The 21291-nt window shown below is 39.6% G+C and overlaps 1 protein-coding gene across 9 annotated transcripts in view; it reads right to left on the minus strand.

Moving 5' to 3' along the window:
• LOC113134006 (nuclear receptor coactivator 2-like) overlaps nt 1-21291 on the minus strand; it is a 49660-nt gene that overhangs the window by 21291 nt on the left and 7078 nt on the right. For 8 of the 9 annotated variants that reach the window (XM_026313161.1, XM_026313162.1, XM_026313164.1 and 5 more), the window contains exons 2-5: nt 19237-19302; nt 5624-5735; nt 4632-4804; nt 344-447 (exon numbers count right to left, since the gene is read on the minus strand). In XM_026313161.1, the coding sequence (XP_026168946.1) occupies nt 344-447; nt 4632-4713 (186 nt within the window). In that variant the 5' untranslated portion in view covers nt 4714-4804; nt 5624-5735; nt 19237-19302. Of the gene's footprint in view, nt 1-343; nt 448-4631; nt 4805-5623; nt 5736-16939; nt 17155-19236; nt 19303-21291 lie in introns of those variants that run through there. The other variant, XM_026313160.2, reaches the window with a different exon arrangement.

Consider the following 21291-nt stretch of genomic DNA (forward strand, 5'->3'; position numbering starts at 1 on the left):
GTGTTTCAGACAACATCCTTGAAACACCTTCAGCCTGACTCATGCCAGATTTCCTTTTCAACATCACCTGTGCCACACCTGCACTGCTGTGACGTTTTTCAGAGCTCCACACTAATGTCCACACAAATTGAAACATACTATTGTTTAATAAAAACTGTTCCCTGCGTTGTGTCAGATCTGAAGTGTGACACTGACTTTAATATATCAATTGCAGGTCATCAGCAGAAACAGAAATAACTCTTCTTTGTGACATGATTGCACTTCTGTTCTGTGTCACTATCACTCTGACCTTTCAACTTGTTTTTCCTCTGAGTGAGATAACAGAAACTTTGGCTGAACCCACCTCCAGCATCATGGGCCCGAGAGCATCTTTATCAATAACACCCTGTCCTGTGGAGGAGACGTCAGCCTTCTGCACCTCTTCAGCATCAGCCACTGGAGCTTTTTCTGTCAAAGACAACAAGAAACAAGAAACGGGGGAGGTTAAAACTTGAGATGTCTCAGGTTTCAGATTTTACAAACATCCAGTTACACGAACAAAAAGCCAAACAAAATCTTTATTGATTAGTTTTAAGTAAAAATGTCAGAAATACAGGCAGAATAAATGACTGAATAACTGTTTATCACACAAAGTATTTGTTTCCTTGGAAAATGAAGCATTTGCTGCCTGTCAGAGTATTTTTGTTCCTCAGAAAACACCGACAGTGCTGCTTTTGTCAAGATAACACCGTCAAGCAAACACACCAACTCACACACACAGTGATTTCATGATGACCTTTCACTGATTAGCTTCGTTGGCCGGTCCCTCACCAATCGTAATCTTAACCTACCAATGTAAACTCTTAACCAAAGTCTTCCGCTTATGCAGTGCTGCACTATTAAAGTCACAGGTCCATGTGCCCGGTATGTCACAGAGAGCAGGTATCACTAAGCTAATGTGCATTACACACATTTATAGTGATATTAGAGGCCAGTCTCCACTCTCCTCCTGGGCTGCACCATTTGACTGTTAAGCCTCTCATGGCCCCATTAGGCCACATAGCTGACATTCTTGTTGTGGGACCAGAGCTGTACAGAGTCATCAGCCCTTAAAGCCTGTCCCTTTAGAGGCTGGAGTGCCTGTCATGTAGCTAGGAGGGTTTTAAAGTCACAGTACACTTCTCTCAAAACAATTCAATTCGATTGTACAGCGCCAAATCACAACACCATCATCTGAGGGCAATTTACAAAAACCCAACAAAAAGCTTCCGAGCAAACACTTGGAGAGGAAAAACAGTGGAGAGGAAAAACTCCCTTTAACAGAAGAAAACCTGCAGCAGAACCAGGTTCAGTTTGGGTGGTCATCTGCTTCAATTGGTTGGGGTGAGTGGATAGAGGGGAGATTAAAAAAATAAATAAATAATCAATACATAATGATACTGTGTATTTCACATTTTCTTATCTCAGATTTAGGGCGTAAATCCTCCATCTCTCTTAAACATTTTCCCATGGATGCATCTCATCAGTGTGACTAGCTGTGATTTCACAAAGATAATCTATCGAGGGGAAATCACACCAGCGGCAATGGAGTTAAGGTGCAGAAACATGATGAAAAAGCAAAGTTTTGACCTGAAATGTGGGATGCTGTTGTTAGCACTCTAACTTGCTCATGGATGGTTTATTAACAGTCTAACATGTTCTCCAGTATGAAGTATTGACAAATGTACAGCTCATTAGCTCTCAAACCGTTATCAAGAGATTCCCACTAACAAAAAAAATTCCTAATAATGAGAAAACTTCTGCCTTAACAATCCAGGCTGTAAAAAAATGATTTCAAGTGTGTGTCATCTCTTAAGCTTAATAAATATTCATACATAATTTACTAGAAACAAAGTTATATATCTATTATCTTCTTAAAGCCTCAACATGGCAAATATCGGCCTCAGAATAAATAGTTTTCTTTCTCCATCATCTATGTATTTCAAACCATTACATGGTGAAAAAAATGATGGTTTGGCTGTTTGGTACTCTTCACTATAGTGTGGCAGCTTTTAACTTTCAACCCATCCATCCTCTTCCTGCTCTTCCTGCTCTTCCTGCTCATACCTGCTTCCCCTGTTCAGGATAACAGGGCCCTGAAGCATATGAGCTAGAGCTGGTGTTCAACCTCGTTAGTGCTGAAACAATTAACTGATTAATAACACAGCCAGTTGACAGGAAATTAAGTGCCAGCACTTTGCTTATCAATGAATCATCAAACAGGATATTTATGGAGCCAAATAATGCTGAATGCTCCTTTATTTTAGATCATTAGGAATTGACTCTTTTTGCATTTTGGATTGTTGATTAAGAAATTAGTCATAAGATGATTGAACAAGTTTGTGTATAACAGGAATAACATGGATTCTGTAGACAAACGGATTCATACAAGCGTTAGTTTCAGTTATTGTGCTATAATGAAGCATAGGTTTGTGTTTCATCATTTCTGTTTTTACTTTCTGCCAAACACAAACACATACACACCATTATTACTGGCTCCTGTCATTACAAAGGATTTCTTTCCAAGAAACTGATGAGCGGACAGAAATTGCACCATAAAACGCACACATGCAAACACACCTATCTGCTCCTCTATAATTTGACCCTGCAATTACTGTAAAGGGACGTGTGGGCCAAGCACACAAACACACACCCAGCCACCTAAAGATGTTTGACCACAACATATACACAAGTGCAATATTTGTTTTTTTGTGTGTGTGTGTGTGTGTGTGTGTGTGTGTGTGTGTGAGTGTGAGTGTCGTCTGAGAACTTTTCTATGTTCCACCAGGTGACCTTTGTGCTGCAAAAACTAAAGCTACTGACTCACTTCATGTAGTGTTTATTACATTGCGGTGATGTGCCTGTTTTTCCTGGTTGGATTTTATGGACCTATTCAATTGTCATGATACATTCGTGTAGGTTTTTGTTGGACCTACACAAACTGTATGAAATCAACCTCATGAGTTCAATACCGGCTGCTGGACAACGATCTGTCTCTGAGGCTGATCCAGTAAAACTGTGCGACTTGTATTTTCTACGTGTGTGTGTGAGTGAGTTTGCTTATTCAGCTGTTGTTTTCAGACACAAACAGCGCTACAACACGTGGACACCAACTGGCTGACCATAGGAAGAAAAAAAAAGAAGATGGAGAACGAGAAACTAAGTGACCGAGAGGCAGGGGAGAAATTAGAGAAAGAACACGGGGGAGGAACAATGAAAGGAGAGAAGAGGAGAGAAGGGGTGAAACAAAGGGTGACACAGGTACAAAAAAAAAGTAAATGGGAAAGTGGAGAGAAGGAAAACACAGGAGGTGGGAGTGAAGGTGAAAAGGAAAGGAATGTGAAGGGAAGGAGAGATTAGTGCAGGGAGAAAGAGCAGGAGGTAAGGAGCCTGAGAGACCGAGCTGATGGCAGATCTGCCTGCTTCCCTCTGCAGACTTATATCATGTTGGTCAGTGTTACGTAACAGCTCTGTCTGTCTCAGTCTGTCTTCACCATGATCACATGCATTACCATTAAAGAATCTGTGCCAACACTCGCATTCTGCACTTTTAACTCTGTACATTTCAGTTCGTGGAGTCCACTTCACGGGAATTGATTTACAAGACACAGCCAGCGTTTATTTAGTGGAGCAGATTCACTTTTCACTGTGCATTTTTCTGAGGGTTTCAACACTCCGCTAGGTGTTTAATGCACGTTAAAAGAGACTCGGATGGTGCTATCACAGTCACATTTGTCTTTTTTACTCGGTTGGTGGTATTTTCTTTTTTTTTTTTTTTAATTTTGGTTCGTCTTGGTTCACACAGTAAAATTAGGCTGTGTTCACACATACACACACACATTTTTGTGTGGAACAAGTATAACACATGAGCAGCCCAAAAAGTTAATTCCCATATCTGTGCATTTTTTTTGCTAAGTTGATGTGACTGCTGTGCTTAGCTTGATACAGATCATTTAGTTGGCCCTTCCTACAACAACATTCTCCCACGGCTCTTCTTCCATGGTTATTGGTTTTGAAAAACATGAACAGAGACTCTTGTTATGAAGTGGTCTGAGAAGGAAACATTTTTGACTTTCCTGATTCTTCCTTTAGACATTTAAATTTTCTCCGCTCATTTCAATAGATGACTGCTTTTTAAATAAAAAAAATAAAAAAAACAAATTTTTGTGCCTGCAGCATGTCTCGATATGCTTCCATGCATAACATGACACTGGCAAATTAGCAAAAAAGCCTAGTGGTTACACTCAAGAGTCACAGGGACTTTAATCACAGATGTTTCTATCAATAAAAGTCTCTTCTGTTCATGTAACAACATGCAGAAAAACATAAAATGCATTAGTTCAGGTTTCCTTCTGTTGTGCACAGCTTTCACAGCATGAGACTGTCTATCTCAATTTGATACCCATCTCGAGCTTCCAAACAAGTCTGGTATTTTAAAGGTTGCTTGAAATCATGTGCTCACTCAGATTAAACTGCATCAAAGATCTCTTAGATTCTAAAATGCAAAAATTCAGTGTAACCCAAGTTGCAATTATTAATTGTACCAACAAATGGAACAAAATGAGTAGAAGCTTTAGAGTTCAAACAGGGTGTGAACAAGAAAAGATCCTTACCCTGCTCCTTGATCTGCCTGATCTGTTTCACCGTTTCTTTGAGGATGGCACATTTGTCCGGCTTAACGTTCAGGTCGTCCATGTCATTGATGTTGGCAAAGATCAGTTCTGCCAGTTCCTCGATGTACTTGTTCTCCTGCTCCCGGTTCCTCCTCTCAGTACTCCTCTTAGGGCTAGAAGATATTATGACAAAATAATAAAAGAAATCAATGAAATGCACAAGATTAATATCTAAATAGTTCACCATCAAATATACAAGTTTAAGTGTAGTGGTTAAAATTTGCCATGCACAAATTGAATATTTGCTCAGATGGCCTCGCATTAGCGGACTCTGTAACATTATCAATACATACTTCCTTCTTCCCATGACTTTGTACAGTGATTATTTTTGCCTTTTGTGAACACAGAAATTTTCACAGTAGGTCAACTTCCCACAAAATCTCACTACAACATCAATGTGTCCTCATTATAACGTTAGCGCAGAGACCTCAGTACATCATCAGTACAACCTTCCCGGACAATGAAAGCACAATGACTTGTTAGCCCTTATATCAACCTTCGCCCGTAAAAATGCTGCAGCAGCAGTTTTCTCCAACGACCTGCAAGAGTCTCGACTCAGTTGACTAACCTCTCTCCTTCTCCTCACACTCCCAGAATAAAAGTTACTGCAAAAATAAAGGCGACTTTACTGTTAACATATTTTTTGGTTGTCGTTCTTAATGCTTAAACAGCAGGGGAAAATCAGAAGACGGAATCCAAAAGAACTGTAACCAACATGCAGAACCAGAACCGACCTGAATGACACACCACACATGAGGATGTGGATAATGGAGTTGTACTGCACTAAAGTTTCGACTGTCTGGCACCCTGAAGTTATTATGAGTTACCGACACGCTGAAGTTGTACTAGTATTATGGGTACTGGGAGGAGGCATGTGTTGGTATCACAGCAGGAAAGTACTGTGACTGTGGACTGTGTGTGAAGGTCTTCACCTGGGCCCCAGGAGGTCTGACTGACAGTCCTTCCTCTTCTGAGACTCCCCCCCTCTGGGGGGCTCTGGGGTGTTTCCCCCCCCCACTACTCATCTTCAGCAAATATCAGCACCTAAAGGCACAAAAAGAGAGACATGGGGGAACGGACGTTAGTTAAGACCATAAAATGTTATTCACAATTGTATGATTTAGGCAATTCGCAATTCTTTTAAGACATACAATACATGCAGGTGATCACACGTGGTCACGTTCACACAGCAATATTAAGATATGACAAGGCAACAGTAATAAATGTTTGAACAATACTAATGCAGATCAGTTACCAGAGGTGCCTGTCATAATATTTATACACCAACAGAAACAGTACAATGCCAAGAACACCAAGTTCTTATGCAATTTACTCTTTGTGTTTATCAATCAAAGGTATCTAAATTGCTAATGTTACACGTTAAAGTCCGACGTTTTGTTGATGTTCAAAATAGTGCAGCTTATGCCATTATGAGGATGCTTTTTATTTGGTTCCAAGCGCAACTGAACAGTATAAAAATTAAAAACCTCACCTATTATAAACAGACAAGAATTAATGTGCTCAAGATGCACACAACCTGTTTGAATGGTGCATAATCAAACAGGGAGTGTGCTCGTGACTCATAAAAACAATGTACCATTGTAATGTGTCCACAGGCAATATGTGGGAGGCCCAGTGGGAATACAGTAGGTGTCAATAATTACTTCAGTTAGAAACTGATAATTTATGTAGGCATTCACACTCTTCTTACATGAACATTTCTGGCAGTTCGGCTGATGTCTTCAACAAGAGTCATAATGTTGAGAGCCAAACTGTCGTGATAATATTGTTGTGATCCTGAAAGTACTGTGCAAGAATGAAAAGAAGGAAAGTATAGGTAGGTGGAAAAAGATTAAAATTAAACACTCGCTGGCAGAGCTCTACCATATGGTCACCTCATGCTGCTAGACCTTCTTACCAAACACAAATGACAAGACTCATCGTGTTGGCCCGACACCAGCCAGCTCAGTGTTTGTTGGATCCTAAAGACGGAGTTTTACCTTGATTTCACTTCTTGGATACACGAACTATGAATTGCATTAAATGCTTCAACGGAGACATGGCAGCGTATCAGAAAATGTAAGTAGGCAAACAAGACTGAAATAAAAACTAACAGTTATTTGCTCTCTAATTAAGTCAGCTGATGTCAGCCAGATCAATATTTATGACAGTCAGTTATGGTTTGTTTTTAAGCACATTATTAGGTTTAGTGCTCCAAAATGTCAGTATTGCAGACATAATCTAACACTTCTGGTATAATTTTAACATGGTGATTTTCTCAACTAAGCTGATTAGTCAACAGAGATTTAGGAAATAAAAAGAGCAAACTCAGATTATCCTGTAACAAGATTACAAATTTAAAAAATGAATTGCTTTTGAATGTGACAAATCTTTACTTATGTACACACATGAATGACGCTGATGAGTCAAGCAGAGGAGAAACAGTGTTTGTCAGGGTAGTCGGCCTTCATGGCCCTTCAATGGGCCAACACATCACCTGACTGTTACATAACAGCCGGGCTGTGGGGCTGATACTGAGCAGCTGAAGGCAGGAAAGAGGGATAAAGAAGAGGAGACAACAACAGGGAAGGAGAGGGAGAAAGAGATGAGAAAATGAAAAGGACAGAGAAAAGGGACGGACAGAGGAAGGCAAAGTGGGAGGAAGCATTAAAGGAAAACGCAGCAGAACAGAGGAATAGCATCAAACGGACGAATGATGAGTTTGTTGGTGCGCAAACATTTTCTCACAGATAGCGAGTCGGCAAGTGCAAACACTGTGAAATAAGATGGTGTGGATGGGAAGCTACAGGAGCATGTGTTGCTCTGAATAATTAGGCCTGAGGAAGGAGAAGATGCCCCAGTTATACCACAGGAAGGGAGGGGAGGAGATGAAGGAGAGAAGAGAAGAGGAGAAGAGAGGAGAGGAGGACAGTGATGTCAAAATGACCAATAAGTAAACAAACAAAAAACACTACAAGACAAAATAGGTTTTGGCCAAGTAGTGTCTTTGGCTCTGGTTGGCTGATAATGTGTGATGTGCTCCCATAATGCAAAGAGAGACCTTGTTAATCTGCTGTTATCATCACCAGTCAGCCAGTTATCAACATGCCGTGCTATTCCCTAATTTTCAGCCATGCATGCTAGCAAAATGACTAGCAACTTTGACCCCATGACCTTTTCTTTTTTTTTTTTTTTTTTTACATCTGCTGTAATTTGAATTTCTACATCTACTAATCATCAGCAGGCGGACATGTCAGATAAAGTACAGTTTTTCCTAAATACAGCCTCCCAGAGGTGTCGGTGTAACCACAGACTCTTTGTCTTGCCATCATGTGTATGAGTGCATATAATGAAATGTTTTACTTTTCTGATAACAAAATGCAAAGTTCTGCAGCCGCAAACAAAACATTTCTCACTAGCAGTCGCACAGTTTGCTCACATGTGGCCTGACGGGTCACGGTTTGTGTTTAATTGTGCAACACAACATGTGCAAATGGCTTGATTCAAACTAGATCACTGCTTCATATGTGGAGGACAGGAATTTGGTGCAGCAGCCAGTCACAATGGATTTCTACTATGTCGTCACAGAGGAAAAATGATCAGTATGTCCATAGAGACTTCTGCCCACTTCTACAGCATAAAAAAAAAAAAATTCTTGACTGTTCATCTCAACCACATGTTCTATGTTCCACTCACTATTGTATGGCTTAAAGACACGGTTTTGATCCGAGCTGGGTGAGCCTGACAAACTCAGGAGCAGACCAAACCTAATTAACAACCACTTAATATGAATATTCCAACATTTTAACTCATTAGTGTGACCTACCATTCATCACTGATTATATTTAGACAGATATTTAACCTTTAATGCAGCAGCTTGTGTTTTCATCTAGTTGAAGCAAAACTAGACTCAGCTGATCTCACCTTTCAGTATAGTTTCAAGACACATCAATTACTTGAAGTTTACGATCATTTGGCTTAAAATTAGACATTTTTAAACTCTGTTTTCTATGGTGGACATCAGGTTTTCATTATTATTTTTTATTAACCTGGATCATTTTAATCAATGTCTGAGGTGGAGACACATCCCCTCATTCACAAACACACATATATGGGAGACACATATGGCTTTGCATGAGTGCATGCACAAGCACACATGCACACAATGAATTATCACTAATGCGGCCTGCAACAAAAGCATTTGCTCTGTTCAGCCCAATACTAATGCAATCACAGGAGCCAAGAGCTTCACAAAGTGAAGCCATGTAAAAACAATTTGAACTGCAGAGCAGAGACGAGGCCAGAGGGTCAAACCAGCCATTAAGGAATTAAAGCTGAGGATTGATCACAGCCTGCTTAAGTGGACTCTGTCTCCAATGGAAACCACTGCTCACTTTCTTTGTTTTGGGTTTCGGAACAACCAGTAGTGGCAGGGTGAGGCTTTCACAGGTGTATTATTATTATTATGTTTACTGGTAAGAGGTGCTACATGCAGCCTTTTCCTGTAAAAAGCACTTCAATTTAAATCAACAGAGAAAAATATTAACTTTAAACTAATGTTAATGCTACCACCAAGAATACATATTGAATATCTTCCCATTGATTTACAGTGATTATTTTAAGTTCATTACGGTTATAACGAGGACACATTGATGTTGTAGTGAGATTTTGTGGGAAGTTGACCTACTGTGAAAATTTCTGCGTTCACAAAAGCCAAAATAATCACTGTACAAAGTCATGGGAAGAAGGAAGTGTGTATTGATAATGTTACAGAGTCAGTTAAATGAGAATCTAGAAGTGACCTATTGCTACCTGAACTTCAGCCAGCAATAGATTCAGAACAACTATTACTAAAACATTAACATTTAAAATACTCCTATATTCAGTACAAATCCATGTGTTCAACCTCCATGCCTGTTCGGGTGTGTTATCATTTATTTAACTACTAACTGTCTTTCCGGTTTGTTCGGCTTTCAAAGAATATCCCCATAGTTTGTATTTCCTGGTATGTTACAGGTGACGGGGAGCAGGTAGGTGTCAAATTACAACTGGATGAAGATCTGGTGCAAAGACAGAGATAGAAACAAGGTACTACAACCTATATAGCAGTCATTTTAATTGACTGTCAAAAAAGAAAAGGCTAGAGAATTTCTGTAAGCACTCCTGAAGCCTGGTGTGTATCCAGGATAATCAGTAACAACAAAATTAAATCAAGGATCATCTGTGGCAATGATGGCCCTGATAGTCCTACTACCTCCAGAGGTATGGGTGCTAATATAACCAGGGTACGTATTAATAGCGGTATCTTGGTGACAGTCATGTTTCCATCACCGTGGAAGAAACAAACTTATATTCATGTCCCAGAAACTGAAGTTGCATTTAGACAGACGACTGCCTTAAGTTAAAACACAGCAGGAGGCTGCATCGCTGGGGGTGTGTCGTTCCCATCGCCAGTGAGACAATTAAATATGTAGACCAAGCAGGAACGGATTTATGGTTTAAAGTCTATTAAAACCATAGGTCACGCTGCAACAAAAGTAAAAACAGGGTGAGATAGAGCAAATTTATCTACGTTTTAACAAATAAATTGTACAAGATACTGAACAAGGTTTTTGGGAATTTAAGAGATCATGACTGATGGTCATTGGCCTGTGCTAACATTTTGTGCAACACCTATAAAACCTGAAAGCACTAAAACACTTTTTGTAAGAAACTGCACTATCAAAATGCCAATTTAGCCCAAAGCCTTGTAACATCGGATGAATTAATACACCTCCAAAGAGGAGTGGGTTTAAGTGCTGTTTGTGGTGACTTCACGTTCTATGGAAAAAGTCACAACCTTTTAATCAGATATCATGGTACATCATTCACACTCAAGCTGCACAACTATTGAGTCTCCTGAAAGACAAGTTACATGCAATAAAAATAAAATAAAATCCTAAGATACGAGAAATAAGGCAGTAACGCAAGCACATATAAGAAATACTGTAATTTTCCCTTATAAAGAATGGACTGAAACACGAATAAATGTGTGGAAAGAAGTGAAAATCACCACAGGTCTGAGAAACTTACTCTGACAAAATAACAGCTGTCATGAAAAAAAACAAAAAAACATTATGGGTTTTTATTTAACTAATGAGTCATTCTCAGGCCTTTTGAGCATCTAACAAAAAATTATGATCAACACAGTCTTATATATGACTGTCAACACAAAATGAAAGCTCATTTTTGTAGGAAGAGTGGAAAGCTACATTCTTGTGCCTAATGTAATAAAAGCTATGTGTAAAAGAGCACGGTCCTTATTTAATTACAGACATTAAATGTCAGAGGTTTTACCCCCAGAATGAACGAATTACTCTAAGTCCGTTATGTTCTGTTTCCACTTCATTACTAAAGTAAGAGCACTAATGTTGACATTGCTGGAATACTGGATAGATGTGGTAAACCAAGCCACCCAAAAAAAAAAAAAAAAAAAAAAAAAAAAAAACCCCTATTCTCTTTTTTCCACATACAGAGGAACATTTGACTTTACTGGAGAACAGTGGACTAAAACACTAATCCTGTTTGGTACTCGGAGGATGTAAACAATGACGGGCATGGGTTTGACAATGGTATCTCAGAGGTGGGACCCTCCTCCCTTTGGTGTCTAAGCTTCTGTCAAGGCCACAGTCTGAGCTTCCAAACCCTCCTATCAACCACAAACATAAAGTAGATTTAATGACCTGCTGTGGCTGGATTAAAAACATTAGCTTTCCAAACACAGAAGGACCAGCAACATAAGCACATCGGGCGTATTTGTGCATCTTTGTATGTTGTCGGCCTCTTTACGTACATCTCTGCAGGTTGGTGCCACAGTGATGCTTCTCTGAGCTGGACTGTGGCTTTCTGCCTGTTGCTGTTACATACTGTATGCTCTATAGCTTCCTAGCTAGAGGAGGACTGTCACAAAAGTGGTATATTAACACTTGGTCTGCTGCTTCTGTTGACATGTCCAGGCCCCTTAGAGAAGCCCCGGGCAAATGTTCACAAACCTTTTTTAGTTTCCCAACTAAAATGATTCTGTTATTTTATTCTGTCACAGCTTCCAATGTGCAAAATGTCAGTTTATTGACAACCAAGAAATACAGTTTGATTCCCCAACGTAGCACCAAATATGGCAGAACTCTTCTGTCAGTGCCAAAACTGAAATCTTTTCACTTCACTCAAAGACTCCCACCTGTGTGACCTCACATTTTCCATCTATCTTTACTTTACTTTCTGACTGGGCAGTCAATGCTGGATGTGTGTGTATGTCTGTTCAGTCTTCTGAAAGTATATTAAGGCCTCAACTCAAGCACTCCACTCACTGTTATAACCAAGGGCAGATTATTTAAAATGAGCTTTCTGCCCTCACCTGCTACTATCAAGACCTTATTAGGAAGTTTACTGAAGATCTGCCTTAGTATAGCTTCAACATTAAATGGTTTTATACTTGTATAGTGCTTTTCTACACTCAAGTGTACTCAAAGCACTTTTACACTATTTGTCCATTCACCCACTCGCTCACACATTCATACACCAACTTGGGGAAACTTGGAGTTCAGTGCCTTGCGCAAGGACACTTCAGCCTGTGGACCAGAGAAGCCAAGGATCGAACCACCAACAATCTGGTTTATGGTCGACCTGCTCTACCTCCTGAGCCACAGCCAACCAACATTACACCATCAACACCACAGGAATGTGAAGTTTTAGGACCTATAAACAGAATATGATGTGGTTTGATGATGGATTGCAAACATAAATTTTGAGAACCTAAATTGCTTGAACTGAATTTCACCATGTTGCATCCCAGAGCAGTTACTGTACTCGTCAGGATAAAAATCACACTTTGAAAAGCTCTGAATCTTCTGATTTATTTAAAATGTGCACATTACGGCAACAACAAAGCTGCCCTCCCGTGCCACCTGGCAGCCTAGTTGTTTTTTTTAATTTTATTTAATTGTTGTCATGTTTTCCCAAAGACTCCTGACACTGGTGTGTTGAAATGAAAAGCAAAAAACCTTTCTGTGTGCTGAGGAGTGAGCCACCATAAAATTCAAGCTGTTTACATTGAACCCAGTCTAACCAATGCTCTGTATTGGCTAACAACCCACCAGCACCTTAGCCTTCCTTGTCTCAGCAAACAGGACCTAATTGGTGTTTGAATAACAGTATGAGTCAAAGTTTTTTTATTTAGTGTTAAGTGAGCACTGTTCAATTAAGAAAAGATAACTTTGCTATTTTTTATTATTGTTTTTAATCTGGCCATCTATATTGTTAGCGGATTACCAGAACAAAGTAAGAACAATGTTAGTGATGCTAAATAATTAGTTTGTTTTCTATAGTTCAATACTAAACCAACTTAAACTGTCTATAACACATCCCTTGGAAAATAAAAGCAAGAGCTCAACAGAAAATCCATGTTTGATTCAAAGCTGATCTCAGTAAAGTGCAGCTCAGAAACATCAGCAACAGTCTTAGCATCAAACAGCACAAAGATTTAAATATTTTATGACTTTAAATAATCTGTTTGCAGATGGCTTGTTTACAGGCTTCTCAGCCAGCAGCAGCATGTGCAGCTTCATGTAATGTGAGAGCCTGATCGATTATAGACCGAAATCAATAACATCGAACATGCTTGCCCGGATGCTAACTCAGTTGTGAACGCACACAAACAAAACCAATACTCTTTCATATGCACATGACTGATAAAAAAAAAAAAAAAAAAAAAAAAAAAACAAAACCAAATGGCATTTCTTCTTTTACAAATGGCACCAATTTACAAATACAACACTAACGATCACTCTCTCTTTAACACACCAAATTATCCTGCTGCCTTGGAGCAAACCTGAAGGCTTGAAAATATGTGAAACTAACTGAATAACGCATGAATCACCAAGAACTGTGTGAATCTAATGGCACTAGATGAGGGAAGTAGCTTGTGTTCTCATATATCACAGTACAAAAGCATTGAACCACATATATATTATTGTAAAGGAAACACAACAGAGCAGAACGTTTGTGTCCCAAAACTGTCCAATGATCAAAACTCTGGTGCTCTGCAAAATTCTCCAATATGCGTGCTTCGATGTCAGAACAAAACTTGTACAGAAAGAGAGAAAGAGGCAAAAGGCTTTGTTTATTGTCACTGAGACTTGGGGCTCTATTTTCCTACAGACACAAGGGCAGTGCTAGGGCAAACACGGTTTTTCTGCAATTTTCCACAAGTCTATTCTTTTGCATTTGCGGCTGTTTGGCAATTCCATGTCACCAAACGAACTTGTTTGCGCCTGTGTGGGAGGAGAGGTGGTTAGGGTTTTCTTTATGCTGATTAGGTGGCGCAGAGCAATTTTGCTGCTCATTTTGGCATGAAACTGCATTTGCATTAAAACCTGCTCAGACCATCTCCAACTGCAAACACTTTTTGTGACTTAGTTGATAAAGGAGCGCACACAACCCTCTCCAAAATCAAAAATAACTTTCAATTACACTAATCTAACGTCCACTGATATATACTTAAAAACATATATTTTAATCAGACTGATAAATACCAACAGGATTAAAAATACTTATCTGCCATTTGCCATGTAATGAGTCAGCTGATTAAAATCCTGTATTTGTCATAGAGCAGCAGTAATGAGAGGTCTGCATCGGCTACAGTCTCTGACAGAGGGGCTGTGTCATGGATGTTACCACAGTGTGACCTCATAAGTTATTTAAATGTGCAGACATGGTGATAGAACTGGTCGGGAACTAATGGAAAATAGTTCTGTCTTTCTGCAAATGTCAGCCTTTGCTCGCAGATTTCAAGTTTAACAATAAAAATCAGGTGGAGTGATGCAGCGGTCTTCACGTTGAGTTTTCAGCTCGAGCTAATCTGTCGAAGCATCTTTATGAAAAGCAAAAGTCCAAACTCTCAGTCTAGATAGTTTTTTTTGGTCATATGAGAAGGTTTATTTAAGTGACTTTTCTGTTCTGCCATTTTCCGTCACGTGGCTCATACAAACGCAACCATTATCTATATAATCGCTAACAAATTTAAATCCAGTGACACCATAATTAAGGCATTGTAGATTGATATTTGGGATGGTGTACATGTTTTTTTTTTTTTTTTTGGCACTATGGTTGAAACATGGAGGCAAACATTTTCTCTCTCCTCTGCCTCTCCATCTTTCTCTGTTCCAGCTTTTAAAAGGAGAATGAGACGAGCTTGTGATTGGTCATTAGCGAAACTCACCCAGACTCCATCTGCTGATTCAGTATTCCTTCTGCAAATAATGCATTCAGCCTCTCTTCAGCCACTCAGTTTGTCTACGGTCACTAAAACTGCCCATTTCTGCTTGCGCTTGGACATTTTGCTTGCATTTGCGCCTGCTACCTGTTTCAGGATAACAGGGCCCTTGTTCTCGCAGTGTGCCTTTTGTACTGGCTGAAGTGTTGTGCCACATAGATCCAAACAGTGGCCAAATCTGGCTCACGCTCCATATTTTCCACGTTCTCCAGGTTTCAAGGTTTCATATCAAACTTTTCTAACTAATGCAAAATTAAATTCATACTTAATTAAAATGACCACTGTTGAATAAAGACCCTGTTTATAGTGGATGTAAGAGTACGGCGAGCTTTACAATACAGAAGTCATAAAACAACACATACTTCTGAAATAGGAATCACAGGTGTATAAATTTTGACAGAAGTGAAAATAAACAGTGTAAAATTCAGTGATATTGAGGAAACAATAAAATCTCTAATTCACTAAAAACATCAAGCTAATGTCAGGGATGAATCCAGGCTTACACTATTTTCTGCAGTGATATTACAAATTGAATTTCCTTTGCAAAAATAAATAGTATCATATTCCATAATCCACCAAGTTGGATATCAAGACAGCTTACATGTGATGTCAGGATTCAGACGATGGCTCATTAGATAAATTAACTGCCAGGAGGAGTGACACAGCTCAAAAAAATGCAGCGCAAAATGAAAGTAAAAACACTCTGAAGACTCTGCCGGAGTTTCACACTGTTCAACTGGCCTGGAGGTCAAACTCCACCTTCACTCACTGATTGGCTTATCTGCTATGGTAGCTAGCGACAGTGTGAAAATTAACATTCAGTCACAGCTGAATGACTTCATAAGCAGCTGCTTCTGCACTGTGCACATACAAGAGCCCCTTCCAGTAAATACAGAGGAAAATACCTATGACAATGCTGTCAGTAAAACTGAGAGGATCTAGTCTGTAAATAAGTCGTTATTTTGTCAACTACATGGGCACATTGTGTGATAAACATTAAAAAGGAACAGAACACATAGATATGTTCTTGTCCATGTGTACTTTTTTTTGAGAAAATCATGTTTTCCTGATTGTGGACATCTATGATTATTTGTAAATATGTTTTATCTTATTCTGTCCCTTGAAATTTAATTTAAAAAAAAAAAACTTATATAAGTGTGATATCTTGTGTACACAGTTCTAACATTTTTGGCATTTCTAAACTGTGAACCAATCGTAATGAGACCGTAGTCATCGACTGATTTTTGGCAGTTTGCTTAATATTTTGATTGAATTATTAATTGTACATGCTGTGAATCTGCTGCTGTTTAAATGACGGTTAACAGCAGTTGTTACTGAGGCTGAGCAAACTGAGTAAACAGTTGGTTAGACCTGGGCTGACAGAACAGCTACTGGCCTGCTGACTGTGCACTCTGTGTGTATGTGACCAGTCATTCACAACCACCCTCCCAACACACACACACACACACACACACAGTGTCAAAACCACAATAATACATGACAGCACAAAGTCCAAGTCTGACTTAAGACAGTCACGCTTACTGTGAGCATCAATCTCATCACTGTTCGGTAAAAAACAGACAATATGATGATATTATAATTAGTAGTAGCACAACTATTGTTCTACACATTACTATAACTAATATATTCACTGTAATGATAACAGTATAATGTATGAATTAGAAAAGTAGAAAAAAAAAGGATAGTTTTGAAGTAAAGTAAATATTTTGCAATCAAGATCCAAAAGTGAACAAAACAGCTGTTCAACTAGCCTGAGTCAAACCACATAGGTGGTCCCTTGAATCACTCCCTAATTGATCTGCAGGTATTTCCACACAGGGACTAACAGCTAATGTCTCCAAAAGTAGTTTCTTCACTTCAGAATTATTAGTACGAAAAGTAAAACATGGCTGTGTCTGATAGTTTGATAGTCACCTACCTCTGCTGTGGTTAAACCAGTCCATAACCAGTCCAAAGCTGGACAACCATCCCATGCCGACAGGGCAGACACACCGGTTTTCACACAACAGTCAACACAGCAGTTCACACAAACACACGCACATGCAAACACAGAGACACACACACACACGTTTTGTATTTCCACTTTTCTCTGTGAGATTACCTCCGTGGGTGTGTGTGCTAACTGCTCCTAATGACAGCTGACAAACTACATGCTACAAATCCTCTCTCTCTCTCTCTCTCTCTCTCTCTCTCTCTCTCTCTCTCTCTCTCTCTCTCTCTCTCTCTCTCTCTCTCTCTCTCTCTCTCTCTCTCTCTCTCTCTCTCTCTCTCTCTCTCTCTCTCTCTCTCTCTCTCTCTCTCTCTCTCTCTCTCTCTCCCCTCCCCCCCGTCATGGAGACACACACTCCTCCTGTCTCCTCCCACAACACATACACTCACTCCTCCCTCCTGTTAGCCAATGGGCAAGATATATTAAAAAAAAAAAAAAACACCTCACAGCATTTCTAGATATCAAATGATTTATCTCGTTAAATTAAGGTATATTACTATTGAGCCACTAGTTATATTCCATTGTATGTTGCACGTAGACAAAAAGTACCAAAGGTCAAATTTGATGTAAATGTACAGTTTTATTACTAGTTTAAGCATCTGATTGATAAGCCAAGGTTATTTTGTGAGTGACTTTAAAAACAGCGCACACATGCGCCGGCACGCATGGCCAAAAGTACGAAGCCAATTGGAAATACACCTAAATGTGATTGTAAGACACAAACATGAATATGCTTTTTAGAACATCCATTCATCTGGGTGGATTTCCACAATGTTATGGATTCGACCTACAGGCGTTCAGTCCAGTTCCTGTTACGGTTTATCCCAAAGGTGTTGGATAAGGTCAAAGTCGGGGCTTGAATTCTTCCGCACCAAACGCGGAAAGTCTTTTTTTTTTTTTTTGGCCATGGGAGCTCTGCCATGTCAGAGAAGTCCTTTCCAAAACTGTTGGCACCAAGTTGAAAGTACTCTGGTGCCTGAAAGCATGTTGTTTAAGAACAATAAAAAAAAAACCCACATCAGGCCAAAGGCAAGGGTGTCCACAGGTCTGGCGGCTATTTACACTAACACCATGTCTACACAGGCTGTGTAGTGAAAGTATCAGGTTACCACATTAGTAGAGGCAGTCCTAGTCCCCATCCATATCTGATTCTTTTTGTCATTTCTCTGAGTGATAGTTTGAAAAATAAGTAAAAAAACACATTTCAAATGCACTTTGACGGCGAAGCAAAGTTTAAGAGCTTTTCACGAGTCCACAGACCAACTCTCAGAAAGAGTCAAACCAGCGAGTGACATAGAAATTCAGTTGTTCAGCAGTTGCACACTTGCATAACAAGCCTCATCCCTGCTTTTATACAAAGTCTCACTCTAAGTCAGGCGGCAGAAAACACAAGTGAAAGTGAGAGAGAAAGCGACAGAGAAAAATGCCAAAAGCTCTTAGAGCCGGTGGAAGCAGCTGTGTTTCACAGGGTGCACACACATACACTCACTCACACACACACACACACACACACACACACACACACACACACACACACATACACACTAACCCCTCTCTGCATTTGCTTTCCATGTTGTCATGTCAGGACGCCCCTGTTTGCTTTTGGAACCAGTTTTAAGGCTCGTTGTATAAACTCCAGCAGGGGTTTATCAACTTTTGACTCAATTGTGGTGCCATTTTGGTTTTAAAGGTCTCAACATCCCACCTCTTCTTCTTCTTCTCCTCCTCATTATTAGCTTTTTTTTTTAGTTATCCCTCTAATTGTAAGTGGTAAAGTTCACAGTCACATAGGTGGTTAAGCCCTGAGGTGCTGTGCAGCTCAATACTATAATTTGGATGTGTTAGCTTGTAAGATCCCATGTGAATCTGACTGTTGAATTTTATATTTTACTGCAAAAAAAACAGGAAGGGAGCTCTTCTTTCTTTTAAAATAAATGGTTTTCCTAAATACATTTTTTTTAATTTAATCCTCATCCCTGACTCAGAAACAACTATTCTGCAAATGAAGTGTTCTCATGTAGGTTATGACCCAAAGGCTCATAGTTATATACACAGACCACCAACAATAACTCATTCACTGTATCCCACAGGGTAAAGTAAGAAAAGAGTATTAAGATGTGATGTTTTTGTGGTTTTGTCGACCTAATGCAACAATAAAAATAAAGAACATATCAAAAACGGCAAAAACCCAGCCCCTTAATTATCATAGTTATATGAGCACTCACCTCATACGCAAAGCATCCTGGGTAAACATCTGCAAAGCGCTACCTTGTGACATCATTCAGTGCTGTCTGTAAATAAAACAACAACAAAAAAAGAATGATTACTATGATTAGGGAGTAACAGGGTGATTGTGTCCAGGCTGAGATAACTCAGGTGACATCACTTGGGTTAGTTTCTCAGAATGATTATATAAGTATGGCATTCACAAAGGCTGAATAATGTTCAGTATCCAGGGATGAGGCACATGACTGAGACACATCAGAGTCATCGAGTACAAATAAGAAGCCAAACCCAGAATGAAAGGTATGGAGGTGTGTCTTTGACATACAGTACATGCAATTGAGTGTAAAATAATTTAGAAGAATTTTAAACACTTGCTGTCATGCTGGAAGTCTCACTCTTGCCCACAATAACAAGAAAACCTGCTGCTTTTCCCAGACACTGACCCTGCCTGGGGGGACGAGTCAGGGGGATGTGAGGCCTTTTTCACACTGTGAGGCTGACCTGGGCCCATGCGGTGCTGGGCCCATGTTCTTCAAGTTCCCACTGCCTTCGGCTCACATTCACAAACATCCTATTTTACAAAACATTTGGACTCTCTTTATTTGAACAGCTGAGCTGATGTGGAAACCTACTTGAATATCTCTCACAAGCTCTATTGAATTTCACCTTTACTAAGAAATCTGTAGCACGCTCACCTTTTATTTTCATGTTGTAGAGAAGTCAGATTACATGTCTCTGTGCTCTTGAGCAAATAAGAATCACCACTAACTGGATGTCAGTCACTGAGTGGTCATCCCACATTATGCGTTTACGTGAAAACTCATCATTTCAGGAAATAACCCATGTCACATGTTCTCCTGAGTGAATCACACCCTCTCTCCCACCTCTTCTTCTTTTTTAATGTTCTAAAAAAGTGTTGTAAGAAAGGTTGCAATGACTTTGACCCTACTTATCGTTATTTCGGGCATGTAATGTGCTGAAATTGAAGCTCGGTGAGTTTACTGGAAATTATTCTGAGTTTGATCTTTAATCAAATGCTGCTAATGTATAAAAACGTCAGGAGCATGAAGAGCATGAGTTAAACATGTGAAAAAGGAAATATTTATTAGCCATAATCCTGAAATCTGTTAAATGACTTTTAAAATATTAAGGGCAGCCTGACCCCCTTAGGCCGATGAACAAGAAATGGATACCACACAAAATTTTAGGCAATGACGTGAGTAACATACACTCAAGTATTTAACCAGATTCAGAATCATGTAATATGCACCTTTTCTGTTTTAACACAATCTTCACTATTCATATTAATGTGGAAAAGAAATGTATGTATGCTGTATCAGCATTTTTTTGCAACTCCCCAAATGTGTAATTTGACAACACTTCCTAATGGACCTGCAGAAGAAAAGAAAAAAAAAGATAAATCGGTAAAATTGATGTTTCCTGCAAAAAGTACAGCATCTGCAGCTCGAAATAAATGGAACTTCCCAGAGAGAAGTACAAAATAAGTTATTTTATAAAAAATAAAATGATGAGAAATGTCGTCTGGTGACACAAAAGTTTGCAGGGATTCTACCAGTTCATAACAATTAGCATGATAATAATGAAACCGCAACAGTCAGGGCACAGCATGTGTGTGTGAGTGTGTTTGGGTGGGAAAGGTTACTGCAATCATGAACACCAAAAGAAAAGTAGTAAAAAGAAGAAGTGAGGTTTTTTGGTCAGCGGCCAAATCCAAAACATCTGCTGGCGCGTCCCCCTGGTGGGTGTGTGTGGGTGTGTGTGTGTGTGTGTGTGTGTGTGTGTGTGTGTGTGTGTGTGTGTGAGTGTGTGTGTGTGAGTGTGTGTGTGTGTGTGAGAAAAAGACAGCCGCCCTCTCAGTCAGTTGGACACAGCCGGCTCAAACCACACACTTCAACATGCACCTGCCACCACTGAGACATAGCTGCATATGTGTGGATGTGTCAGAGTGTGTCAGTGTGTGTGTCAGTGTGTGTGTAGGAGGGATGGACAGCTGATCTCTACCCAACTGCTTTACAAATTGTCCCAACACACAC

The sequence above is a fragment of the Mastacembelus armatus genome, chromosome 17 (assembly GCF_900324485.2).
Source record: "Mastacembelus armatus chromosome 17, fMasArm1.2, whole genome shotgun sequence".
NCBI lineage: Eukaryota > Metazoa > Chordata > Actinopteri > Synbranchiformes > Mastacembelidae > Mastacembelus > Mastacembelus armatus.